Source organism: Eptesicus fuscus, chromosome 4, assembly GCF_027574615.1.
Source record: "Eptesicus fuscus isolate TK198812 chromosome 4, DD_ASM_mEF_20220401, whole genome shotgun sequence".
Classification (NCBI taxonomy): Eukaryota; Metazoa; Chordata; class Mammalia; order Chiroptera; family Vespertilionidae; genus Eptesicus; species Eptesicus fuscus.
In genome coordinates this window covers 12,636,158-12,661,068 of record NC_072476.1, presented here as the reverse complement: position 1 = coordinate 12,661,068, position 24,911 = coordinate 12,636,158, and the positions used below count along the sequence as shown (strand labels likewise).

Genomic DNA, 24,911 nt, shown 5'->3' with positions numbered 1-24,911 from the left:
TTAATATATGCGGTGCCCGTCTCATTTGCATGGAGTGGCTGTTGTCTTGGGACCCAACGTTCTGGGAACCGGTGGCTTTGCTAGAGTGACCCCAGCGCCTTGCGTCGCCCCGCAGTGCGCGCCCGGGCTTTCCAAACTACTCCCAGGTCAACGCACCCTTGGGCGCCCACCCTCCCCAGCACCGCCCCACACCCAACGCCACCCCCGCAGCCTGGGCTCTGTCCAAGGTGCTGCCAACCCGGGCCGTTCGGACAGGTCAGGTCTAGAGCCGGCACTCTCCACTCCAGGGATGATCTACCCACAGGCCTGGCTCCCCTGGAGCGCAGCAAGGCGCGCCGGGATGTCCAGGCCCCTGCGGGTGTTCCTGACATTCCAGGCGCCAGCGGGAGAGGCCCTACCCTTTGGACAGTCTTCTTCGAGCTCAACAAAACTCACTCTTTTACCGCCCACAATGTACACTTTCCGCCCGCCCAGGACAGGCAGGAAATGGAGGGGAAGACAGAGGGCAAGAAGCCAGGGAAGAAAGGTCACTCCCGGCCTGGGTTCGTACTAAGGTGGGGCCCAGGAAGGCACTTCTTCTTCCGCTTAATCTGGCTCACAGCCTCACAGCCGGCCTTTCCCCGCCCTTCTCCAGGGCCCCGCCCACTCACCCTTCCGCCGGGCGATTCCTCAGCCCTCTGCATTTCAGCTGGCGCCCAGAAACTGCGTGGAACGCCCTTAATTTGCATGGACACACCCAACCCTTTGCTTCAGTGTCATCAACATAATTTCCCACCCCTTAAGCATTTGCAGAGCCCTGTACCAAAATAGGTTCTTTATTCAAAGTCTGTGTCTGGTCTTTTGACCACTTTTGTTGATCTCTCACATTTCACTTAGGGCAGCAGTCCAAGACTACCCCCAGAGGGGCTCCAAGACCCTGAAATCAGAGAGCTCCTTATCAAGGTCTATGAGGAGGGGAGCCGATTCCTCTTGCCATTTGGCCTGGACCATCTGGACACCTAGAGTTAGGCCAAGTTCCCAATAATAGTACCAGATGCTTCTTGTCCGACATCTGACCTCTGAGAGATGAACAGAGGCAGAACTGCCCTTAAAAAAGTGGAAGGCCAAGGTAGAGTGCGGCATAGAGTCTCGGGTGTCCATCACACTGTTGGAGGATCCAATGGACCCTGGGGGTCCTGAGTCAGAGAGCAGAGATGAGTGAACGCAGGGAACTCTGGCTGGAGGCGCTCAGGGGGCGGTAAGTCGAGGCTAGACCCTCAGCCTGGGAGTCCCCAGGAGGGCAGGGCAGTGCCACCCCTCCAGGACGGCGGTACCACACAGCCCAACTTCTCCCAGAGCCCTGGGAAGGCCTCAAGGGCGGGGGCCCTTTTCCTGGAGCCAGTAGACAGCTCCTAGAGAGGGAGCAGACATCAGCCAAAGACCCAACCAGTCTCACCTCCAGCATCCTGCTTCGCCTGTGACCCCAGGCTCGATTTCCTGTGTAGACCCAAGGTCCCTCAAGAACCTAGGAGTTTCAGCTCCATTCCTCATCCGGGTCCCAGCTTCCCACCAGACCGCCGTCCCCCTACCCCCCCACTCCAGTCCCCCACCACGCGCCTGGGCACCGAGGCATCAAGTATCAGATGCCCGACTGCCCAGCTGGGTCACCCTCAGGCCCTGTCCCAGCGTGCGCACCGTCGGCGCAGCAGGCGTAGCAGCGACAGCAGTAGCAACAGCAGCAGCAACAGCAGCAGCAACACTGAGATGGCCATCACTGTCGAGAAGACCCGGGCTGTGGGCACACAGGTGCGGTGAGGACAGGGCTCCAAAGAGCGCCGCTTCCCAAACTCCCGCCCTCCTCAAGCTCCTGCCTCACCCCCCATTGTGGCCTCCGGAGCCCCAGGCCGGGGGCTGCAGCTCACGTTGGTCCCGTAGGGGAGCACCGCAGGGGTCTGGGCCGAGCCCTTGGGGAGCACCGGGTTCTCCGAAGCATCCTGCACGCCTGTGGAGAGGGGTGTGAGGCAGCGTGGCTGGGGGGCAGGCCCAGGGGGGACGGGCGGAGCCTCACCACGGTAGGTGAGCGCGAAGCCCTGCGCGTGGCCACGCGCGTCGCTGCGGAAGGTGAGAAGCAGCGCAGCGGCGCGCAGGTGCAGCGTCCCGGTCGGCGGCGGGCGGGCGCCGTCGAAGGCGCGGAGCAGGCTGCCCGAGGCCGCGTCGCGCAGCTCCAGGCGGTCGCGCGGGTCTGCCAGCTCGAAGAGGCGGAAGGTGAGCTCCAGAGCCGCGCCCGGCGGGCCGAGCGCCCAGCTGCAGTTCTGGTCCGGCCCGTACTCATCCGGGAAGTCCGGGGAGTAGATGACGCCCTGAGGCGCCGTCCAGTTCCCCTGGCAGGAGCCCACCGACACTGTGGGCGGGGCCGGCGGTCAGAGCCCGGAGACCCTCGGGCCACGCCACGGGGCGGAGCTCTACGCCAAAGCCCCGCCCCTTCCCAGCCAGGCCCCGCCCCCAGGCTGACCCCGATCCCCTCCTCCAACCCGGCTCCGTCCCAGACCCCGCCCTCGGCCTCGTCCCCTCTTGAGGCCCCGCCCTCAGCCAATTCCCTGCTCAGGCCCCGCCCCCAGCCCCCCTGCCTTCGCTCCCCACAGTCCCCCATTTCGCCCACCCCTCACCTTCGTAGACTCCCAGGCGCCCATCGCCGCCGCACAGCTGGCCGGGGTGGCCGAAGCAGATCTGGTCACAGTCGGTGGCCGGCGCTGGGCGACCCCGAGCCAAGTCGCCCTCGGAGCCGCAGAAGCAGGCGTAGCCAGCCTCCACGCCCGCCAGCTGGGAGGTAGATGGGGTGACGCCAGGGGCAGGGGCAGGGCCTGGGGCGCGGGGGGTGGTGGGAGCAGGGGTCGGCTCGGAAGTGGGAAGCGGACTGGAGGCCCAGAGAGGAGGACAGTATCAAGGTTTGGTGTCAGGGTCGGGGTTGGTTTTGGCCCTGATTTCAGTCGAGGTCAGGGGCCGCTGGTCCGGCCCGCGGGCAGTACCTGGTAGCCCTTCATGCGGCAGAAGCGGAGGCACACCTGGACCGTGAGCTTCGTCGAGGTGCCGCTGGGGCCGCTGAGGGCCGGGGGTGCTCCCGAGTCCACGAAGCAGCCCAGGTACCCGGGCACTGCGGAGGCAGGGGACGCGGCGGGGTCTGCCTGGTGCCCTCAGACGTGACCGGCACCCAGGCGGGCCCCTCTCCCCGCGCCCGGCCGGCCGCTCACTGTGGCAGGTGGGGATGTCGCAGTAGCGCCAGTAGATGCCCTCCTCCGTCTCGGCCACGTAGCACCACGGCTGCACGTCGCCGTCTGGGTTCCTGCGGGCGGGCGGGGAGGGGGTCCAGATCCTGCTCCCCGCAAACCCCAAACTCCCCCCGCCCCCCGCCCCGTGGTACAGCAGCTCTCCGTCCTGCGTGTAGTCTTCCAAGTGGAGGCGGGAAGCTATTAAAGGGCCCCGAGGGCAGGTGTCAGGTGTGCAGCCGAGGACTGTGCCTTTGCAGTGTTCCCCCCGCCGCGCCGTGGGCCTCGGCCACTGCCGTCCCTGAGAACCCCGCTTTCAAGCAGAAGTGGTGACTTCTATCCGCAGAGACGCGTGCTCCCGCTCAGCTCGGCCCCTGCTGCTCCAGACAGCAGCTGTGTCTCTGACCCCCCGGTCCCTCGGTCACCGCTAGTGGGTGCCCCTCCCTCCAGAGACTGCTTGCTGGCCCCGCGCACGCGGGCCCCTCAGGACCCAGGCCTGTGCAGAAGTGGGGCACCTACGGCCGGACCCCCGTCAGAAAATGTTTTGAGCGCCCCGCGCAGGCTAAGGCCGGTCCCCAAACCCTTCCTTCCGCTGGGCCGGTCCGACGGAGGCCTCCTCGCCCCCCTCCCCGCCCCCGGCCCTGCCTCAGGTCCACGCCCGAAAGAGTGCGCTCAGCCCCGCCCCCAACAAAGCCCCGCCCCTCAGGCCCCGCCCCCAACAGACCACGCCCCGCCCCGCCCTCACCGGCAGAAGTTGTGCGCTCCCAGCCCCCAGCGGCCCTGCGGGTCCCGGGCGCTGCTGTAGCTGTGCTGCTGCGTCTGGTCCCAGAAGAGGCAAGGGCGGCCGGTCCCGCGCGGGCCCGTGTGGTTCTGGCGGCCGCGGTAGTCGGCGCCATTCACCTGGAAGCACTCGGACAGGCCTGCACGGCGATGGCAGGGCCTTGGGAGGTTCGGAGCCTCGCCCCACATCCTGAGGGTCCCTCTCTCCCCACGGGGGCCAACTCCTGCCTGGCTCCCGCAGCCAGCGCCCCTGGTGGCCCCGGGGCCCTGGGGCTGCTCAGCTGCCCCCGCCACCTGCTCTGACCCCTCCCCAGGCTCGGGACCCGGGTCCAGGCGGGGAGGCGGAGGAGGGAGTGTTGACCAAGGCCCAGTCATCTGGCCACGACTCACCTGGGCTGTGCAGGCTCCCCGCCGAGGCCCCGCGTGGCAACAGCATGGGGAGGAGGAGGAGGAGGAGCAGGAGGCTCTGCGGGGCTCCTGTCCCCATCGCCCCCAACCTAGGAGAGGTCGCCCAGGCCTGCATACGACCTGTGCCACCCCCGGGGTCGCTTCGGGGTCTCCCAGGCGACCTGGGGGGAGGCGTTGTCCTCTGACCTTGAATCCTCGTCCCACTCTGGGCAGCACTCCCGTCTGGGGCGGGGAAATAGCTCCCGGGGGCGGGGGGGTTTGCCTCCCAGGGTCTGTGCCCCTGAGGCCTCTCTCTGCCCCGTCCCTCCTGGGGTCGCCCAGGGGACCTCTGGCCTGGGTTTCCCCGCCTCTGCCTCTGGGAGCGCAGGGTCTTGCCTCGGCCTCCACACCTTCCGCCTCCCGCTGCACCTCGCTCTCTGTTTCCCCAGCCCCGGGAGCCAACGCGCTGCTCCTGCCCCCCTCGTGTCCCTCCTCGGGTCCCTCCCTCCTGGGTCCCTCCCTCCTACCCCCATCCCCGAGGCCGGGAAGCCCCGCCCGAGACTGGAGCGAAGACAGCAGGTCCGGACGCCTTCCTCACTTGCCCTGGGACCCTCGGCGTCCAGGAGCGCGCCTCCCCGCCTCCCCCTCCCCCTCTCAGGGTGAGTGCAGGTTCCAGTGGGAGTGTGTGGAGGCGGACCCTAAGGGGGGGGGGTACAGGACCCTCTCCCGGGCCGCACGCCCCGGGACACCCGCTCACAAGCCCCCTGAAATGAAATGCACGCCCGCCCTCCCACTCAGTCACCAGCCACTTGTCAGACTCACGCGTACCCGCTTTCAGATCCTCGCGCCCTTCGCTGCACGGCCCCACGCCTCCGGCCTGACGGAGGAGTGCAGCTCCCTGCCCGGCACCCTCCAGACAGGCGGGAATGGTGGACACTCAGCCCTGGACAGGCAGGGGCAGCTGGTGTCTGGGGAAGAAGGCAGCTGCGCCCCGGTCCCAGCCTGTCCCTCTCTCTCCTCCCCCTTCTTCCCCTAAGACCCCCCAGCCCAGGCTCGCAGGAGCCATCGCAGCGCGATGGAATTCCCCAGCTGTACCCCCTGCCCCCGGCGAGGGAGGGGGAGGTTAACAGGCCCGGGCAGGCGTGGGGGGAAATTCCCCGCCCCCTCCCCCTGGGCCCAGCTCCTCTGAGTTCTCTGATCTTCCAGCGCCGCCCGCCGGCTGCCCCCAGGGCTTGGGGGGTGGCCAGCGCAGGTGCGTTGGAGGGTGAGGGAGGGGACAGGGAGGAGATGGGTGGTGGCTGGAGGCTCAGAACGGATCCGTCCCTCCCAGAACCCTAGCCCCTCAGTCTAGCCACCCAGCCCCTCACCGGGTCCACACCAGGCTATCCATCCTGGGAGGACCTGTCTCCACTAGGTGAGTAGCCCCCCCAAGATGGGGGTGCAGGGAAGATTCTAGAAAGGCCAAGATGCAGCTGTCTGTGATGAGACAGGAGAAGACCTCACAGTCAGTGCCTCCCACGCAGGCTCTTGGGCGGTGGGTGGGGTGGCACACAGGGGAGCGTTCAGAGGAGGAGGGCTTGCAGAGGGGCGAGGCTGGCACGCGAGCTGCCTCCTGAGGGAGCCAGGTCAGGAGTTTGGTAACTGGTGACTCGGTAGCCAGCCACCCGTGGCCTGGGTCCTCTCCTCCTTCCTGCCTGTGCGCACCGTCACGGCAAAGGCTCCGTGGCATCCTGGGGAGCGTCCCAGGGCCGCCAGCCTGGGCCAGGGTGATGGGGGTGCACTGAGAGCCTCCCACCTACTGTCACAGCCTGAGTGAGTGTGGGATGGGACAATGTGAAGAATGGGGCCCAGTGGGGGATTAGAGGACCTGGTCCCTTCCCTGAAGGGAGCTTGGACCAAAACAGATTGTTCATTTGGTCCACAGCACTTCTGTCGCCCACTCCACTCCCTACTGCCTCCGTCTCCTGCAAAGGGGGGTGGGATGAGAGGAAGGGGGTGCTCAGTTCCAGGACTCAGGCTCTGAGAGGAGGCTCACGGACCCTCCAACGAAGGAAGGCCAGGGCCCTTGACCCTGCTGAGGGGACCCACAGACCGGGCAATTAAACAACAGAAATTGATTGTTTCACAGTCTGGAGGCTAGAAGTCTTCTGCGAGCTGTGAGGGAGGACCTGTTCCATTCCTCGGGATTGGCTTTGGTGGTTTCCTGGCCATCGTTGCTGTTCCTGGGCTCTCAGAAGCATCAATAACCCTGAGCTCTGCCTTCATCTTCACATGGCATTCTTCCTGTGTGCACGTCTGTGCCCAAATTTCCCCTTTTACAAGGATGCCCCCGGCGAGGGAGGGGGAGGTAGTAAGAGCCCTAATCCACTCATTGGATTAGGGCTCTTACTACTCCAGGATGACCTCATCTTAACTAATTACAACTGCTACGACCTAATGGCTGAGTTGTATGGTATGTGGACTATCTATCTATCTATCTATCTGAAAGCCTAAGTGACCGAGCGACCAAACAACTGGTCGCTATGACGTGCACTGACCACCAGGGGGCAGACGCTCAATGCAGGAGCTGCCCCCTGGCGGCCATTGCACTCCCACCGCGGGAGCGCCGCTCAGCTGACCTTCGGGTGCCAGGCGCTGGGTGGCAGCTGCAGTGGGGCCTGGATGAGCGGGAGCGGCATAGCGCCCAGCCGGGGCTCGGGCTTCTCAACGGCCACCTGCCACTTTGGGCACTACTACATCCTTCGGGGGGTGTTGGACTGCTGGTTTCTGCCTGTCCCCACAGGGCCTGGCCTGCGGGGATAGGGCCTACGCCAGCAGTCCGACATCCCCTGAGGGGTCCGGATTGCAAGAGGGTGCAGGCCAGGCTGAGGGGCCCCATGGGTACATGAATCTGTACACTGGGCCTCTAGTATTTCAATAAAGCTTTTACTTAAAAAAAAGAACTAGGCAGGATGGCACTGGTGGACACAACTGATGGGACATTTAGGGACAGGCAGGATCATGTCAAGGGTGGCTCTGGGTTCTACTTGTGGCCTGGGGCCTTCAGGTGAGGAGGACAACAGGTAGACACTCCCTTTTGCTGCCTGCCTCTGGCGCTCACCGGACACCCAGGGCCAGAGCCCTGGAGGCAGCAGGACACACAGGTTTGGTTGCAGAAAGGAGGGCCAAGCTGGTGCTGCAGACCGACAAACCATGAACCTTGAAAGTGGTCGAGGTCCAGTTTCCAGAACACTAACCTCCAGGCTTATAGGTTGGGTGGAGGGGCAGAGAATCCCTTGAGGGAGACTGGGAGGGAAGGCAGGGATGGGGTGGTGAGCCCAGAGGAGGGATCAAGGAGGAGGTGGTCAGTGCCAGAGGGCGAGCTGAGAAGCATCTGCTGACTTTAGTGAAAAGGAGGTCCTTAGCTCCACCCCACAGACGTCTTCCTGACAGAGGACACGGGGACAGGAGGCTGGGCTGGGGCCAGAAGGGGGAGTGCGGTTATGAGAAACATTTCTATGATGCTCACCTTACAACCTTGGGGACAGGGACTGTCCTACAGCCAGCCACTGCTCCCCACTTTTAAAATTTGAGTTCCTTGTTGATAATTTCACTAATCCTCGTGAACTTTATTTTAAATTTTATAATTGAGACATCGATGTGGACTGTCATGCAAAGGGGCACAGAGACACCACCCACACCACGTGGTGCAGCCATAATGGAATAAGGTTTATTGGCGGAAACTAGCAGCAGAGTGGGAGAGGGAGGAAAAGCACAACTCCTCTGAGATGCCGCTGTCTGCAGAGGGGACACCAGCTTCCAAGAGAGGGGTCCGCCCTACGCACTTGGCTCTGTGACAGTGATGGAGCAAGGGACATCTCTGTGGCTTCAGAGCCATGGAGGAAGTGGACTTAGAAGACACTTCTGGAGTTCAGTAGCTAAGTGGCCATGGGGCCACCCAAGGTGATGGGACTGTGCAAATTTATGTCCATCTGGCATCCTTAGTCTGAGCAACATGGACCATCCATCTGTCCTCTGAGGTCCAAGCAGGTGTGGCGAAGAGTAAGGGTGTGCTGGCTCCATCAATGTGAACGTCCAGGAGGAGAGGCCTGCATCCTCTTTAGATTCTTCTCACACTGCACCCCAGCTCCTGGGTGCAGAGAGCCCAGCCAAGGTGACAGCTGTGGGGCTTAGGACCAGGGAAGACGCCGGCCTGCAGACCCCACTGGAGGCACAGTGCAGGCGCTGCAGGTGGCCATGGCTGTGGCTCAGTGCTTCTCACCAGGCACCTCCTGCCTGTGTGAGGTGCCGGCCAAACTCCATTTTCCGACCATGTGCCACTGAGATACGTGGAGTGCGTGGCTTTGATGGCCTCTGTTGTTGCAAAGGGGATGTGGATATACACACCAGCTCTACATGGTGAGTTATTAAATAAGGTTTATTGAGGGAAATGAACAAGCAGAGGGACAGTGAGGGACACTGAGATGTCACTGTCCCATGGCTGGGTGGCAGGCTCCAGGGCCTGCTCCCTCTGCAGGAGCCTTGCTGTCAAAGAAAAGTCCTTATAAGCAAGCAGCAGCCCCTGCTTCCCCTGGACCTGCTAGGCCCGCTCTCTGCTGTGACCAGGCTGGAGAAAGAGATGCACCCCTCCGCCATCCAGGTCTGCCTCTCCTCCTGCCTCAGATGAATGTGGGTGACCCAGGGCACTGCGGCCTCAGCCAGACGGAGTCTGCTCCATGCTGACTTCCTGTGGACATCCGGGCTGGCTCCCACGGCCAGAAACGACCCCTGCCATGGGGATCGTGGACATTGGGTTTAAACTGGAAAACAGTGAGGGAAAGAAGTCTGACAGTGTGTAGTGGGGCCTCTGGTTTGGCCGCTCTGTAACTGTGAGGGATGGCTGCACTCCAGCAGCAGGTGGCCACGGGGCACAAAGGCCCACGTGGCACCTGCCCAGAAAACACCTGAGTGGCTGGAGCTAGGCAGGGCAGTTCAGCTAAGCTCCAAAAATCAAGAAGTTCCCCAAACGTGCCCTGGCCAAAGCAGGGCCACACCCAACTAGAAAGTCCTTGGCAAAGTCTCGCGCTCTGAAAACAGATAGGTGTTTGTGGCTCGGGGCGGCAGAGCAGGGAAGACTTTGTAAAAAGATGCTTCTTCAGATCTTGGGGAGGTCAGGCCTTCCCCACATCACGCACACCTTCAGGCTGCCAGCTCTGGCACTCTTCTCGCCTGCATGAAGACACCATCAGAGTGTTCCTCCTGGGAGGCCTCTTGAGGAGTGTGATGGCTGTTGATGCTTTGAAAGAGTGAAAAAGAGCTTTTTTCCAGCAGCAGCTAATTTGGTGGGAAATGCCAGGGTCCTGTATAGACATGGAGCATCCTTGATGCTGGCGACACCGGTGGGAAAGGAGACTGGCCTCACTGAGACTCGCTGTTGGGTTTATGTGATTACAAAGAAACACATGTTAAAAAAAAAAAAAAAAAAAACAAAACAAAGAAACACACGTTCATTATAAAAACCCAAACATTGCAGAAACAGATAACATAGAAAGTTAAGGATCCCTGTAATACTTTTCCTTAGAGAAAAACCACCAACTAGACCATTTTTATACACACATATATGCACACATCATATCAATTCCTTTAAAACATGAGATTGCTCCATTGCCATAAAACCTGGGAATCCCCGGCTTTCCACACTAGCGTGTCCTGGGAGGAAACACCAACAACATGCCTAAGAAGTCCCGTGTCCTGCTCTGGAGTCTCTGGGCCTTTTCAAGATTCTGTCAGGAAAGACAGTTTTCCTCTGTTACTGCGATAGTTTTAGAAAATGTTTGCAAATTCCTTGATGTTCCTCACTCCCAGTGGAAGAGCGTGATTCCTTTCCCTTGGGTGTGGTGACTGACTTCTAATGAACAGAGTAAAGCAAGAGTGACGGGATGTGACACTGGTCAAAAAGCCACTGTGGCTTCCTTCCTCCCGTTTTTTTTTTTTTTTTTTTTAAAGGAAAACAGCCTGCCTAGCTGGTTTGGCTCAGTGGATAGAGTGTCGGCCTGCGGACCAAAAAGTCCAGGGTTCAATTCCAGTCAAGGGCACATGCACAGGTTGCAGGCTCGATCCCCAGCAGGGGGCGTGCAGGAGGCAGCCAATCAATGGTTCTCTCTCATTATTGATGTTTCTTCTAACTCTCCCTCTCCCTCTCTCTGAAGTCAATAAAAATATTAAATAAATAAATAATAAATAAAAATAAAGGAAAGCAGCCTATTGGAAATATAATTGACTGGTCAAATTTGTATTTATTTATGTTATTGATTTTGAGAGAGAGAGAAGAGGGGGGGGGTGGTAGAAAGATTTATTTGTTGTTCCACTTATTTATGCATTCATTGATTGATTCTTGTATGTATGTGCCCTGACTGGGGATCAAACCCGAAACCTTGGCGTATCAGGACAATGCTCTATCCAACTGAGCTACTCAGCCAGGGCTTCCTTTTTTCTTTTCTTCTTTTTTTTTTTAAGTGACCTAGCAGTTTTGGCTTTTTAAAATATGTTGGTTTTTTTTTTTAAAAAATTGATTGCAAAGAGAGGGAGAAGGAGAGATAGAAACATCAATGATGAGAGAGAATCATCGATTGGTTGCCTCCTGGATGCCCCCTACTAGGGATGGAGCCTGCAACCAGGGCATGTGCCTTGATTGGGAATGGAACCATGACCTCCTGGTTCATAAGTTGATGCTCAACCACTGAGCCACACCAGCTGGGCTCTTTTTTTTTTTTTTCCAAACAGCTTTATTAAGTTATAATCACATACCATATAGTTCACCCATTTTAAGTACAGAATCTGACAGTTTTAGCATATTCACAGAGTGGTGCAGCCATTATCATAATTATTTTAGAACATTTTCACTACCCCAAAGTCCTCTCCCTCCACTTCTATTTTTGGGGAGAGTTTGTGAAGGATTGGTGTTAATTCTTTGAATGTTTGTGTGTTTTTTTACATTATTATTTTTTGTTGATTTTTTAGAGAGGAAGGGAAAGTGGAACATCCATCAGCTGCCTGGGCTGCCTCCTGCATGCCCAGCCCAGGGACATGCCCAGCCCAGGGACAGCCCCGCCCGTGCCCTGGCGGGGAACTGACCCCGCAGCCTTTTGGTGCACAGGACGACTGGCCAGGGCTTTAAATGTTTTTATTTATTTATTTAAGGCAATATTATTTTATTTCTTAAAATATGTTTTTATTTTACAGAAAGGGAGAGGAAGAGAGAAACAACCTCCCGCAAGTCCACAACCTCGGCATGTGCCCTGACCAGGAACGGAACTGGCAACCTTTCGGTGCATGGGACAATGGTCAACCAACTGAGCCACACTGGCCGGCGCTCTTTAAATGTTTTTAGAAGTCACCAATGAAGTCATTCATCTGAGTCTGGGCTTTTCTTTTCTTTCTTTTTTTTTTTTAAAATATATTTTATTGATTTTTTTTACAGAGAGGAAGGGAGAGGGACAGAGAGTTAGAAACATCGATGAGAGAGAGACATCGATCAGCTGCCTCCTGCACACCCCCCAATGGGGATGTGCCCGCAACCAAGGCACATGCCCTTGACCGGAATCAAACCCGGGACCCCTCAGTCCGCAGGCCGACACTCTATCCACTGAGCCAAACCGGTTTCAGCTGGGCTTTTCTTTATGGGAAGTTTTAAAATGACTAATTCATTCTCTTATTATAGGCCTATTTAGATTTCCTTGAGTCAGTTTTGATAGCTTGTCTTTATAGGAATTTTTTTCTTTTTATCTGTTATCTAATTGGTTGGCATGCCATTGTTCATAGTATTTCCTTAAAATCCTTTTTCTTTGAGATAGATAGTAGTGTCCCATCTTTCATTCCTAATTTTAAGAATTTGAATTTTCTCTACCTTTAAAAAATATTTTTGGGTCAATTTAACTAAAGGTTTGTCAATTTTGTTGATCCTTTCAAAGAACCAAGTTTTGATTAGTTAATTTTCTCTTCTCTATTTAATTTCTATTCTTATCTTTTTTTTTTTTAATATCTTATTGATTTTTTACACAGAGGAAGGGAGAGGGATAGAGAGCTAGAAACATCGATGAGAGAGAAACATCGACCAGCTGCCTCCTGCACACCCCCTACCGGGGATGTGTCCGCAACCAAGGTACGTGCCCTTGACCGGAATCGAACCTGGGACCCTTCAGTCCGCAAGCCGACGCTCTATCCACTGAGCCAAACCGGTTTCGGCATCTATTCTTATCTTTATTATTTCCTTCTACTTTCTTTAGTTTACTTTGTTCTTTTTTAATATATTTTTATTGATTTTTTACAGAGAGGAAGGGAGAGGGAGAGAGAGTTAGAGACATCGATGAGGGAGAAACACCGATCAGCCGCCTCCTACACACCCCCTACTGGGGATGTGCCCGCAACCAAGGTACATGCCCCTGACCGGAATCGAACCCGGGACCCTTGAGTCCGCAGGCCGACGCTCTATCCACTGAGCCAAACCGGTTTCGGCCTTTTTTTTTTTTTTTTTTTTTAATATATTTTATTGATTTTTTACAGAGAGGAAGGGAGAGGGATAGAGAGGTAGAAACATCGGTGAGAGAGAAACATTGATCAGCTGCCTCCTGCACACCCCCTACCGGGGATGTGCCCGCAGCCAATGTACATGCCCTTGACTGGAATCGAACCTGGGAACTTTCAGTCCGCAGGCCGACGCTCTATCCATTGAGCCAAACCGGTTTCGGCTACTTTGTTCTTTTTTGTTTTTTAATATATTTTTATTGATTTCAGAGAGGAAGGGAGAGGGAGAGAGAGATAGAGACATCAATGATGAGAGAGAATCATTGATCCTGCATGCCCCACACTGGGGATGGAGCCCGTAACCGGGGCACGTGCCCTGATCAGGAATCAAACTGTGACCTCCTGGTTTGTAGGTTGATGCTCAACCACTGACTGACCCACGCTGGCCAGGCTACTTTGTTCGTTTTCTAGAGTTTTAACATGTAAGTTTAAGTTATAGAGTTGAGATCTTTCCTTTTTTAATATAAGTTTTATAGCTATAAATTTCCCTCTAAGCATTGCTTGGTTGTATCCCATAAGTTTTGGTATGCTGTGTCTACATTTTGTTAATTTCTAAGTATTTTCTAATTTCCCTTGTGATTTCTTCTTTGAATCATTGGTTATTTGGGAGTGTATTATTTAATTTTTATATATTTGTGAGTTTTCCACATTTCCTTCTAGTTAGTGATTTCTGGTTTCACTCCACTGTGGTCAGATGATATACTTTGTATGATTTCAATCCTTTTAAATTTATGGAGTCTTGTTATATGACCCAGGTACGGTCTATCCTGGAGAATGTTCTATATGAGTTTGAGAAGAACTCTGCTATCGTTGGCAGTTTTCTTCCTGTTCTGCTCTCTCACTCACTTTGGGGGGAGATAGCTGACATGTTTGAGGACATTCAAGTGGCCCCCAGAGGGCTCCTTACGGTGAGAAACTGAGTCCTCCAGCCCACAGCTGTGAACAGGCCATTTTGGAGCGATTTCCTCCATCCCCACTCGAGCCTTCGGAGGACTGCAGCCCTGGCTGACACCTCTTCTTCAGCCTGTGAGAGACCCTGACCCAGAACCACCCAGCCCAACCACTCCTGAAATCGTGACTCACAGAAACGGTGGGAGATAGTAAATATTTGTCATTTTAAGCCTCTAAGTTTGGGGTTAATTTGTGACACAGCGTTAGATAACGAGTATAATTACCCATTAATCTGCTGGCTTTCAGGAGAATAACTCTTGAAGCACAGTTGAACTTTAGTCAGCAGTTTTATCTTTTCTAAGGAAAAAATATTGAAAAGCTAGGTTAATAATTTTTTTTCTTGTTGAAGCTGCTAGAGCCAATGACACACACCTTGTAATGATAAAGCCTTGAGGATAATGAAAACCAGGTAAAATGATGCTGATTTGGGGAGTCATTGGGAAGCCCCAAATTACCTGTGCCTGGTAAAATAAGCTATTTGAGATTCTCAGAGTCAATCTGCATCCCTTCTCATCAAAAAGATTGGGAATCAACCAGATATCAAAGATGATCCACCCCTTACCATGCCAAAGGCACGCCATGATGTCTACTTCCTGTTTAAACCAGTGGCTTTCTCTTGGAAATCTCCTTTTTTGTTTTAGGTAGAAATCAAGTTTCTTTTGGTGATTTTATAGAACTTGGATTCATTTCTGTCTTTTATAAGATAATATTTACATAAATTAATATGAGACACACACTGCTTTCTAGAGACTGGGTTTATATTCTGTTTATGTACAGAGAACCCATTTTGGTTCACACAGTTCATTATTTGCAAAACTTTACATACCTGTGTGTGCATGTGCACACACATTAGTACATTCTTCTGGGTGGTCTCTATTTTTTCACCAGATTTTCAATCAGTAAAAAATTAAGACCTCTTTCAATAAAAGAAAGAGAAAATTGTAGTTTGTAAGGACGGGACAGATTTAGGTGTATTTTCAGGTTCAGGAGAAGAAGCCAATAGAGAGGACAGATAGAAAATTCCGGAAAGGCAGAAATGCCCTGGCAGACAGTGCCTATCCCTCAAGGTGTCTGAACTTTGGGCTGGCAGAGACCAAAATCGCACAGGTCTTTTTAATCCCTTCTGCACCCCCACCCCCCCCACCCCCACCCCCTCCCTGTTGGTACCTGGATCCTCCTGCTGGGCTGCAATGGGAAGCCGCTCGCGCCGCCTCAGGGCCTCCAGGCCAACCAGATCAGGCATGTGGCAGTGGGCGCGCATCACCGTCACCTGCTGGCCCTGGGTAATGGCCCGGCTGCGGCAGCCCAGCCGGGCCTGGTCCCGGCACATCCAGTACACCTTCTCACCAGCAGCCTTCTCCTTCCTGTAGAGGAAGCACTCGTGCACCAGGAACCTGCCCCCGAGGGACGTCTTCAGGAACTCCAGAGGCTGGGGGGGTCCTAGAAGGAACATCATGCTGTGAGTAGGGTGCCTGGGCCGGGCCTTGGAAACAGGGGAAGGAGCCTGGGTGCCAGAGACGGAAGCTGTTTCCTTTTTCCCACCAGCCTGCGCCACCTGGGAAACTGTCATCCCCCTGCAGGACCACTCTGGTCCCTGCTCTCTACCCCTGTCTGTGCCTCAGGGGCCTGGGCTCGGGTCACCAGCCCTGACACCTTCAAGTGGAGACTGGCTGTCTCTAAGGGCTCTGGTGCTGCCTGGGGAGGTTGGCTCCGCAGCCATCCAAATCCCGAGTTTCCTGCAAGCCTCTCCTGACTTGGCTTGTACTCCACACTTGATGGCAAGTGTCCCAGGACAGGGGCTGAGCTGGAACATTCTGGGAGGCCCATGGCTGGTCTGAACCGTGTGCACCAGAGCCCTCCCAGCTCCCTGACCACCCTCCCTTTGGCCAGCTGGCAACCAATCAACTCTCTTAAGACTTTTAAGAACCTTAACTGAAAGGTCATGCATGTTGAGGTTGAGGTGGCCAAAGAGAACTGGGGGGCGGGAGGTGGGAGGAAGGGAGAGACAGAGGAAAACAGAAACAAAAGAGGCCCAGAGAGTGGAGACAAAGGGTCCCCAAGGTGCAGGCACATTGCCTCATCCATGGGTGCCAAGCACAATAATGCCACCCTGGCCCACCCGCATTCCTCCAGTGGTCTGAGCTGGTTTCTCTTACTGACAACCCATCTCAGACTGGGCCCAACGTGAGTGGGGAGCCCAGATGTAGCCTCTGCCCTCAGGGAACTCAGCCAGGTGGACAGACTGACATGCATGGCTGGACCACACTGGACATGGGCCATGGGTGGGAGGTCCTAGCAGGCAGCTCCAGCCTGTGTTTTGGGGTTGGCCCTAGGGGCTGCCAGGCCAGCAGGGAGACCAGGACCCAGAGCCCGCCCACACCTGAACCTTCCCTCAGGACTTGGGTGGGGAACGGCTCGCGCTGCTTCAGGGCCTCCAGGCCCCCCAGGTCCGGCGGGTGGCAGTGCCTGCGCATCACCATCACCCGCTGGCCCTGGGTGATGGCCCGGCTGCGGCAGCCCATGCGGGCCTGGTCCCGGCACGTCCAGTACACCTTGTCGCCAGTGGCCTTCTCCCGCCTGTAGATGAAGGACTCGTGCACCAGGAAGCTGCCCCCCAGAGGGGTCCTCAGGAACTCAGGGTCTCCTGGGGAGAAAATGGGGGAAGCAGTCAGGGGAGGGAGAGCCCGGAGCCCAGGCCTTGGAACAGAGCAATGAGGTGGGGAGGGGCCCTGTTCTCAGACCCAGAGCAACATGGTTCTCGGAGTGACCTCCACAAGCTCCACTCCAAGCTGTACCCACTTCCTCCCAGCTAGAGGGCCCTGGAGCCCAGGACACAGACACCCACCCCACCAGCTTCAAACCCAGCCTAGCCTTAGCTCCCAGGGGCTCCTTTCCAAAGCCTGGCAGGGAGGGGAGATGAGAGGCTGGTGAGGTGGAGGCCCCTGAAGGCAGAGGGCTGTCCCTCCATCTCATGGTGCCTACAGGAAAGGGGCGTCTTTGCTACCTCTCCCAGCGTATCCCAGGTGCCTGCAATGGGGTGCACACTGGCCGTGCAGTCCCTGCTGAGTGGGAGGGAGAAGTGGAGGGCCAGTCTGGGGGACAAGTAATCAGAGTACAGTAGGCATAGTGTGGAATGCACAGTCGACTCTCCAGGGAGCCAGGCTGGGTGGGGATTTGACGCTAGGGCAGCAGGAGGAGGCAAGCAATAGTGTGAATGTGTTGGATGTGTTGAGACGGAGGTAGCTAAACCCTTCTGCCCAAAGAACTCCCTTCCCTCTGTCCAGGGAGAGGGACCACGCAGAGGAGCTGGAGACAGACCGGGAGTCCGTTTCCCCACGCAGAGAACGGCGGAAGTCAAGGGGGGCGAGAACGCCCTGGAGAGGGTGGGGGTGTCTGGATGTGGCCTGGAGCTAGGTGACCTCAGGGCATGTTTCTGTTCCTCTGGCACCTGATGGAAATGTGCCCTGAGGAAGGGAGGCACAGAGCACCTGGACAGAAACTGGGAGAGGGGAGGAGAGGGCCGCAGAGCAGAGACGCCGCCACAGAATGGTAGAGGCTGGGGGGGAGGGGGGGGGGGGCCGGGGCGTGTGATCACAGACTTGGCAAAGCAGCCGGCAGGGGGAGCCACTGACCCTCTGAAGGTGGGTCCAGGGCAGCGCCACGCAGGGGCCTGCGTGTGGGTTGTTTGTATGAAGAACAACGACATAAGGGTGCCAGCGCCTGGGGAGGAAGGAAGTGCATCGGGACCGGGACCCTTCTCGCTCATTTCCCATGCCTCAGCCCGGGATGGGGCAGCCAGTCTTGGACCACTGTGGGAGGTTCCTCCCCGTGGGCACTGGCCCCTCACTTGCATCGGTAGGATCACCTCAGAAAGCTGTGGGTCACTCAGTGACAGAGACCATATCACCAAGGGAGGATTTACAGCCTGGAGCTCTGCCAACAGCCACACTCTCCATCAAGGTACCTTCAGACACACATGGTCTCAAAGTGCGGCCTGAGGGACGCCTGCCAGGCTAGTAACTAGAGGAGGGACTTCAAAAGACAAGGGGGTAAACCAAGCAAGGGAAAGAGAGACCTAGCGATGAGGGTCCAGCTAGGGGACTTCAGGGAGATGGGTGGCTGGGCCCCAGCCAGACTGGAGCAAAAAGCCTGGTGAGCTGCCCGCTGCTGGGTGAGGAAGAGCTGTGTGAGGAAGAGGAGTGATGGGCGCACAGAACACTAGGTGGACAAATAAAGCAGCTGCTCAACTGCCCAGAAAACAAAGAGCTGTGTGAGGAAGAAACAATCGCAATGTATTCCCAGATCAGCGCGAACAGATTTATATAATAAAGCGAAAACAAAAAAACTGCAGTAACTGCATTGAAAGGATGGGGGCAGTGGGTAACAGCTGAATCTTTCTCTATCTTTACCAACACTTTCTCTCATTAGAAATCAACTAGAGCCCTAACCGGTTTGGCTCAGTGGATAGAGCTTCGGCCTGTGGACTGAAAGGTCCCAGGTTCGATTCCGGTCAAGGGCATGTACCTTGGTTGTGGGCACATCCCCAGTAGGGGGTGTGCAGGAGGCAGCTGATCGATGTTTCTCTCTCATCGATGTTTCTAACTCTTTCTCCCTCTCCCTTTCTCTCTGTAAAAAATCAATAAAAAAATATTTTTTTAAAAAAGAAATCAACTAGAGATTCAAGAAGCAGTTGATAATGGCAGAAGAAACAGGGTAGCCCTGGCGGGTGTGGTTCAGTGGTTGGAGTGTTGTCCAATACAACAAGGGGTGGCAGATTCGATTCCCAGTCAGGGCGCATACCCAGGTCGCAGGTTTGATCCCTAGTCAGGCACAAGTGGGAGGCAGCCTATTGATGTTTCTCACTTTCTCTCTCTCTCTAAAAAAACAATAAAATATAAAAGAAACAAGGGAAAGAGCTCGGTATTATTGGGAATTGGGAGTGAGGGTAGGGCGGGGCTGCCGTGTGCCTTGTAGCTTCATCGCCAGGTACACAGAAGTTACATGGAAATGGAATAAAAAGAGTCAGAAAGAGCCCTAACCGGTTTGGCTCAGTGGATAGAGCATCGGCCTGCAGACTGAAGGGTCCCAGGTTCGGTTCCGGTCAAGGGCATGTACCTTGGTTGCAGGCACATCCCCAGTGGGAGGTGTGCAGGAGGCAGCTGATTGATGTTTCTCTCTCATTGATGTTTCTAACTCTCTATCCCTCTCTCTTCCTCTCTGTAAAAAATCAATAAAAAATATAAAAAAAAAAAAGAGTCAGAAAGAAATACAACAGAAATATCAACTGCCCAGAAAACCTGAGAGAACTCTAGGGCCAAAAAGTCCCTAATTCAGAAATGATACAACTGGTAACTTCTGAAAGAGAGGCAGGTGTCTCTCACACGAGTGAAAAGCTGGGTAAGTGAGAGAGGCAGGGCCAAAGCTGCTCTTCTTAGCAAGACGAGGACGGGAACATTCACGCTATTTACAGTGTATGCCTGCGAGAGTCCAAAACCCAGGCCCTTTGGGGCTGACCCAGCGGACAAAGATGGAAAGAGAGGGGCTGCGACCCTTGCCAATGGCTCCCTTAGGGCAGATGATAGATATTTATGGAGAAGAGCTAGAGGAGAGTAGTTGGTTAATTACATGAAAATACCACCGTCCGTCTTTAATCACGTGGTCTGTAGGATGTGCTTGTTACTCAATACTGTATTATCCAATCACACTATAAAAGTGAGAAACTGGCGGTGTGCAATTAGCTTCCTCTATAAATTCTTTTTAAAAATATATATTTATTGATTTCAGAGAGGAAGGGAGAGGGAGAGAGAGAGAGAAACATCAATGATGAGAGAGAATCATTGATCAGCTGCCACCTGCACGTCCCCTACTGGGGACCAAGCCTGCAACCCTTGGCACATGCCCTTGACTGGAATCGAACCTGGGACCTTTCAGTCCGCGGGCCGACACTCTATCCACCGAGCCAAACCAGCCAGGGCTCCTCTATGAATTCTTGAGAGAGAAAAGGGAGGAGGAGGAGGAGAGGAAGCCTGGGTTGATCACGTGCTGTGGAGATTTGGGGGCAGCTTGGGCTGGTCTAAGCAGGAGGGTGAGGACTACCACCTGAGTGAGTGGGACTACCTAGAGTCACCCCGAGTCTGGTCAGGGAATGTGGTGAGGTGGTGGTGGAGGAGTGGAGGCAAGGAAAGGGAAAAGCAAGAGGAGAGGGCCGTACGCCTTCCAGAGGGCTCCTGGTAAGGTACGGAGGGTGCTCACTGAGGGACGTTGGGGTCAAAAAGGAAAGGCTGGCTGATCCCCTGCCCGTCCCCAGGCCTGCTCCCCATCTGTCTTACCTGAATTCCCCCTCTGGCCGACCCCAGGGCGTTTCTCCCGCTGCCTCAGGGTCTCCAGGCCCATCAGATCAGGGGGGTGGCAGTGGCCTCGCATCACGGTCACCCGCTGGCCCTGGGTGATGGCCCGGCTGCGGCAGCGCATGCGGGCCTGGTCCCGGCACGTCCAGTACACCTTGTCGCCGGCGGCCTTCTCCCGCCTGTAGAGGAAGGACTCGTGCACCAGGAAGCTGCCCCCCAGAGGGGTCCTCAGGAACTCAGGGCCTCCTTATGAGAAATGGGGTAGGTGGTCAGCAAAGGCTGAGCCAGGCCTGATGCCACCCCCTCCCGCCTCCCAGCCCTCAGGATGTCAGACTTGAGGGGGCCCCGGCTCTGGCCAGTGGGCATGAAGGACTCACCCAGGCCCCTTTCCTGGTCCCTGGGGGGAGACTCCTGCAGGGCCTGTGGCTTCGCGTGCTTTCTGGGACGGGGCCTGGTGAGAGTCAGGGTGCCGGGCCCCCTGTGGTACAGCAGGCTGTCCACGCCTTGGAGCAGCTTGTCCACTTGGCCCCCGGGGCCGCCTGGCCGGGCCCTCTGTGTCTCCATGGTCTTCTCCTGCTGCCGCCGGGCCTGCAGGCCCTCCATGTCGGGCGGATGGCAGTGGCCACGCATCACGGTCACTCGCTGGCCCTGGGTGATGGCCCGGCTGCGGCAGCCGTGAAGGACGTGGTCCCGGCACGTCCAGTACACCTTGTCTCCCACAGCCTTCTCCCGCTTGTACAGGAAGGACTTGTGCACCAGGAAGCTGCCCCCATAGCAGGTCTTCAGGAACTCGAAGGGCGGGCGCTCTGTTGGAGAAGGAACCAGCAGTCACAGGGGTCAGAGGGGCGGCGGTCAGGCCGTGCTGCTAGTGGAATGTGTGGCCAGGCGTGCTCTGTCCACATGCGTCCCACGGAACCCCCACCCAGCAACTCAAGGGGCCAGAGAGGCGGCCACGCCCCAGATCACACGCCCAGGTGGTCCACGCTGGCTCTGACTCCACAGTCTATGCCCTCGCTCACTCCAGGCCATACTTTTTCTTAGGGTTTATTTGAAAATATTATCTAATTTTTGATTTATACTTGCACATGCCATAAAATACAAATGGTACCATAAGATACACAATGTAAACCAAGCCCCTCTCTCTCGCCCTGCCCCGGGGACTCAGAACAGCAGCTGTTTGAACAGCAGTTGACTCCTTTCCAGGTTAGGAGGCAGCCAGCCTTTGGGACCAAGCCCACCACCCAGTTGTGGGTAATAAAAAAACTGCACAAAAATTCTGTCTACAAGTTCCTCAGAGCCACCGCATGCTGGGCCAGTGCTGAGCACTGCCCACATGTCAGACACCTAATCGCCCTGACATTTAGACTATGATCCGTCCTAGGACAACGCCCCCCAAACTGCAGAGATTCAGCAAATGTTCTGAGGCTACCCAGCTACATGAGATGGGGCTGGGACTTGAACCTGGGACCCATAGCTCAACATTCTCCCGCCAGGCTGACCTTCCCAAACTGCCCGGGTTGCCAGAATCACATGGAGCCCATTGAAACTCGTGATTCTGGGCCCCACACCAGACCCTGCGGGGTCAGAAAATTCCACGCGGACTTGGGACGCCTTGGTTTAGGACCGTGGTCGGCAAACCGCGGCTCGCGAGCCACATGCGGCTCTTTGGCCCCGTGAGTGTGGCTCTTCCACAAAGTACCACGGCCTGGGCGAGTCTATTTTGAAGAAGTGGCGTTAGAAGTTTAAGTTTAAAACATGTGGCTCTCCAAAGAAATGTCAATCGTTGTGCTGTTGACATTTGGCTCTGTTGACTAATGAGTTTGCCGACCACTGGGCTAGGAGCTCTGCTTCTATCCTATGGGCTTAATGACTACGGGGACACGGTAATGTTTTTTAAAGTCAGTTTAACTTTGAACACCTTCTATAAAATGTGTAGAACCCCGCATTTCTCCTTGGGCATGAGAGAGGGCCCCCGGGCTCATGCCAGTCCCAGAGTGGAGTTGGGGTGGGAGACACGCACCAAACATCAGTAACCGGCGTTTCTTGAGGGGCAGGCTCCTGAGAGGCAAGGTCAGCATGGACAGGCTTCGCCGGAAGTACTGCTCTGGGCCGGGCTCTGGCTCCTCGGGGCACAGCCTTGGGCCGACCCCCTTGAGTGGCTCCTCCACCTGGCCTCCGGGGACCTGGGGACTCCCCAAGCCTTCCGGCAGGCGCAGCAGCTTCTGTTTCCGGCGCCGGGCCTCCAGGCCCTCCTCGTCAGGGGCGTGGCAGTGGCCCCGCATGACAGTGGCCCTCGGGCCTCGGGTGATGGCCCGGCCGCGGCAGCCCAGCTCCGTGTGCTCGCGGCACTTCCAGTACACTTTGTCCCCCACAGCCTTCTCCTGCTTGTACAGGAAGGACTCCAGCACCAGGAGGCGGCCCCCGAACGGGGTCCTCAGGAACTCCAGGGGCTTGGGGGCTGCTAAGGGCAAGGAGAGGCCTGGGTTAGCTGACATGGAGTAAACATGACACCAGGGACATGGATGGGAGGGTTGGGGGGAGCGAGGTTGGACAGGGAGGGAGAACATACCAGCCTGGGACAGGTTTGTAATTAGAGATAAGGAGGCTTGGCTTGGAGCAGGGATGGGACAAAGTCATCCCACTGGAAAGGGGGGGTGCACGGAGGCCCCAGTCTGAGCATGCAGGGTCAGGGTCAGCGGGCTGGGACTCACCTGTGTCGGGCTGGCTGCATTTCTGCTCAAGGGGCTGGGGGCCTGGCTGGGCGGGCCCTCCCTGCTCCTCTGCGGGCAGTGTCTGGAGGGTTCTGCCCAGGGTGTCGGGGCCAGACACCTCCAGGGACATGGCGCAGTGCACTTCTTTGGGCAGGGAGTCCACGCCATCCCCGTCCCCACTGCAGATCGTTACCAGGACCAGATTGAAGTATTCATTGGGGTCTGTGGGGGCTGCGGGGACCACATCTGTGCCAGTCTCAGGGGACGGCTCCTGGCCGGTCTTCATACTCTCGCTCTCCTGCTCGCTGGGCTCAGGCAGGGGCATTCTGGGACCAACGGCCTGTCCCCCAGAGCACACTCAGGCCCGACTTGTCGGATTTCTCCTCCTCCTCCCAGGCAAGGAAGCTGGCAGTCCAGGGTGTCTGTCCTAAGGGAGGAGGCAGACCCCATCAGTGGAGAAGCCTGGGCTCAGGAGAATGGATCCGGGGTGCAGGTAGGGCAGCGAGGCACTAGGCTAGGCCAGGACCCGAAAGGATCTGGAGAAACCCAGGCCGGTGCTTCTGCTGGGCCAGTTCCTCTCTTGGCGACAGTGAGTATGTCACCTCCCTCATCCCAAGCTCACTTTTTCCACGTGTGAATGTGCCAAATACAAGGCTCTTGGGGCAGGGCCTGGGGGGGGGGGGTTAGTTTGGGGGGGCTATCAGGGCACTAAGATACTGGTAACTGAGTTACTATGAACTGAGGCCCACAGGGCGAAGTGTTTCATGGGTTTGTCCATTTAACCTTCCAGCCCCATGTGATGAAAGTCCGCCATTCTCACTGACCCAGGTTGCAGGTGAGGACACTGAGCCTGCCAGGGCGACCAGCACAGCCAGGGAGCGGCAGAGCTGGGAGGCTAGCTGAGGGAGGTCTGGAGCCCACTCCCCACGGCGCCCGGCACACCTTGTCCAGGGTGACAGTCACTGGTGCTCCTGAGCACCAAGCATCAGCGACCAGCACTGGGCACATGAGCTCAGGTCACTGACCTTCCCAGCGTTCCCAGCGCCCTTTCACCCTGACGCTCTGCAGACCACAGAGTTCCTGGCCCTGAGAGGCGTGACCCTCTGGACTCACGACTAGATCCTGTGCCCACCCCAGGCGGGAGGCCGGGGCCACCCAGCGCTCAGGAGGTGCCAGGGCCCCATGAAGGCAGCGACCTTGTGCTGGAGCTGGTGCTGGCGCTGCCGCAGCGGGGCGGGGTCAGGCTGCGAAGCTGTCCGGAGGATCCGTGGTCACTGAGGGCTCCCTGGCTTCTGGCCTGGAGAAGCAGGAAGAATGGACTGTGGGGCCAGGGTGTCCTGGAGACCTGGGCAGGGACATCAGTGTGGGGTGATCTGTCGTCTTGCGGAACTGGGGGTGGGGGGCACATTGTGGGTCTTTCCCATTTCTCAGTCCAGAAACAAGACTGCTGCCTCGCCTCACATTTCGGCTTCCCCACTGTGAGCGGTCATCCCCACCCCAAGTTCTGTGGTTCCCATTCCTCCTGGTTCCCCTTTCCTACTAGGAGGTTCCCTGGGCTGGTGCCCACATTTAGCTCCCCAAGCCCTGGTCAACCCAAGTGCAGGGCCCGGATCCCTGCATTCCCCAGCTTCCCTCTGTGCTACATGCTTGCCCAGCCTCGGCAGCAGCGAAGCCCGGTCCGGATGGGCGAGACCCAGAAAAACAAATCCTCCAGGTACCAGACATCTGGTAGGAGTCCCTGCCTAACCTCCTGCGATGTCATCCCTCACCCCTTCCCCTCTCCCCGGTCCAGCTCCTCCCAGACCAGCCAATCTCTGGTTCTCCCTCCCATGTGGGCCTTTCCCGCCCTGTCCATCCTGCCCCACAAAGCGCTGGGGGGGAGGGGGGGTGGGGACCCGGGGGACACGGCCTGGCAGCAGCAAGCCACCCCG

The 24,911-nt window shown here is 56.9% G+C and overlaps 2 protein-coding genes across 4 annotated transcripts in view; both read right to left on the bottom strand.

Annotated features, from left to right (window-relative positions):
• Positions 1-813: 813 nt before the first annotated feature.
• Positions 814-5,406, bottom strand: KREMEN2 (kringle containing transmembrane protein 2). Its single transcript, XM_008141675.3, has 10 exons — positions 5,238-5,406; positions 4,413-4,591; positions 3,988-4,162; positions 3,228-3,319; positions 3,006-3,130; positions 2,646-2,799; positions 2,048-2,380; positions 1,856-1,981; positions 1,675-1,771; positions 814-1,391 (listed from the first exon to the last, which is right to left on the bottom strand). Exons 2-10 carry the CDS (start codon positions 4,543-4,545, stop codon positions 1,181-1,183), a joined length of 1,446 nt encoding a protein of 481 aa, XP_008139897.2. The 5' UTR covers positions 4,546-4,591; positions 5,238-5,406; the 3' UTR covers positions 814-1,180.
• Positions 5,407-8,808: 3,402 nt separating this feature from the next.
• Positions 8,809-24,911, bottom strand: part of FLYWCH1 (FLYWCH-type zinc finger 1) — a 32,218-nt gene continuing 16,115 nt past the window's right edge. The window contains exons 3-11 of one of the 3 annotated variants that reach the window (XM_028145706.2): positions 24,177-24,277; positions 22,981-23,407; positions 22,290-22,730; positions 20,647-21,075; positions 20,252-20,515; positions 16,303-16,566; positions 15,090-15,362; positions 14,147-14,219; positions 8,809-9,819 (exon numbers count right to left, since the gene is read on the bottom strand). In XM_028145706.2, coding sequence (XP_028001507.2) covers positions 9,807-9,819; positions 14,147-14,219; positions 15,090-15,362; positions 16,303-16,566; positions 20,252-20,515; positions 20,647-21,075; positions 22,290-22,730; positions 22,981-23,305 — 2,082 coding nt within the window. In that variant the 5' untranslated portion in view covers positions 23,306-23,407; positions 24,177-24,277 and the 3' untranslated portion in view covers positions 8,809-9,806. The remainder of the gene's footprint in view (positions 9,820-14,146; positions 14,220-15,089; positions 15,363-16,302; positions 16,567-20,251; positions 20,516-20,646; positions 21,076-22,289; positions 22,731-22,980; positions 23,408-24,176; positions 24,278-24,911) is intronic. The other 2 variants (XM_028145709.2, XM_028145707.2) reach the window with 2 other exon arrangements.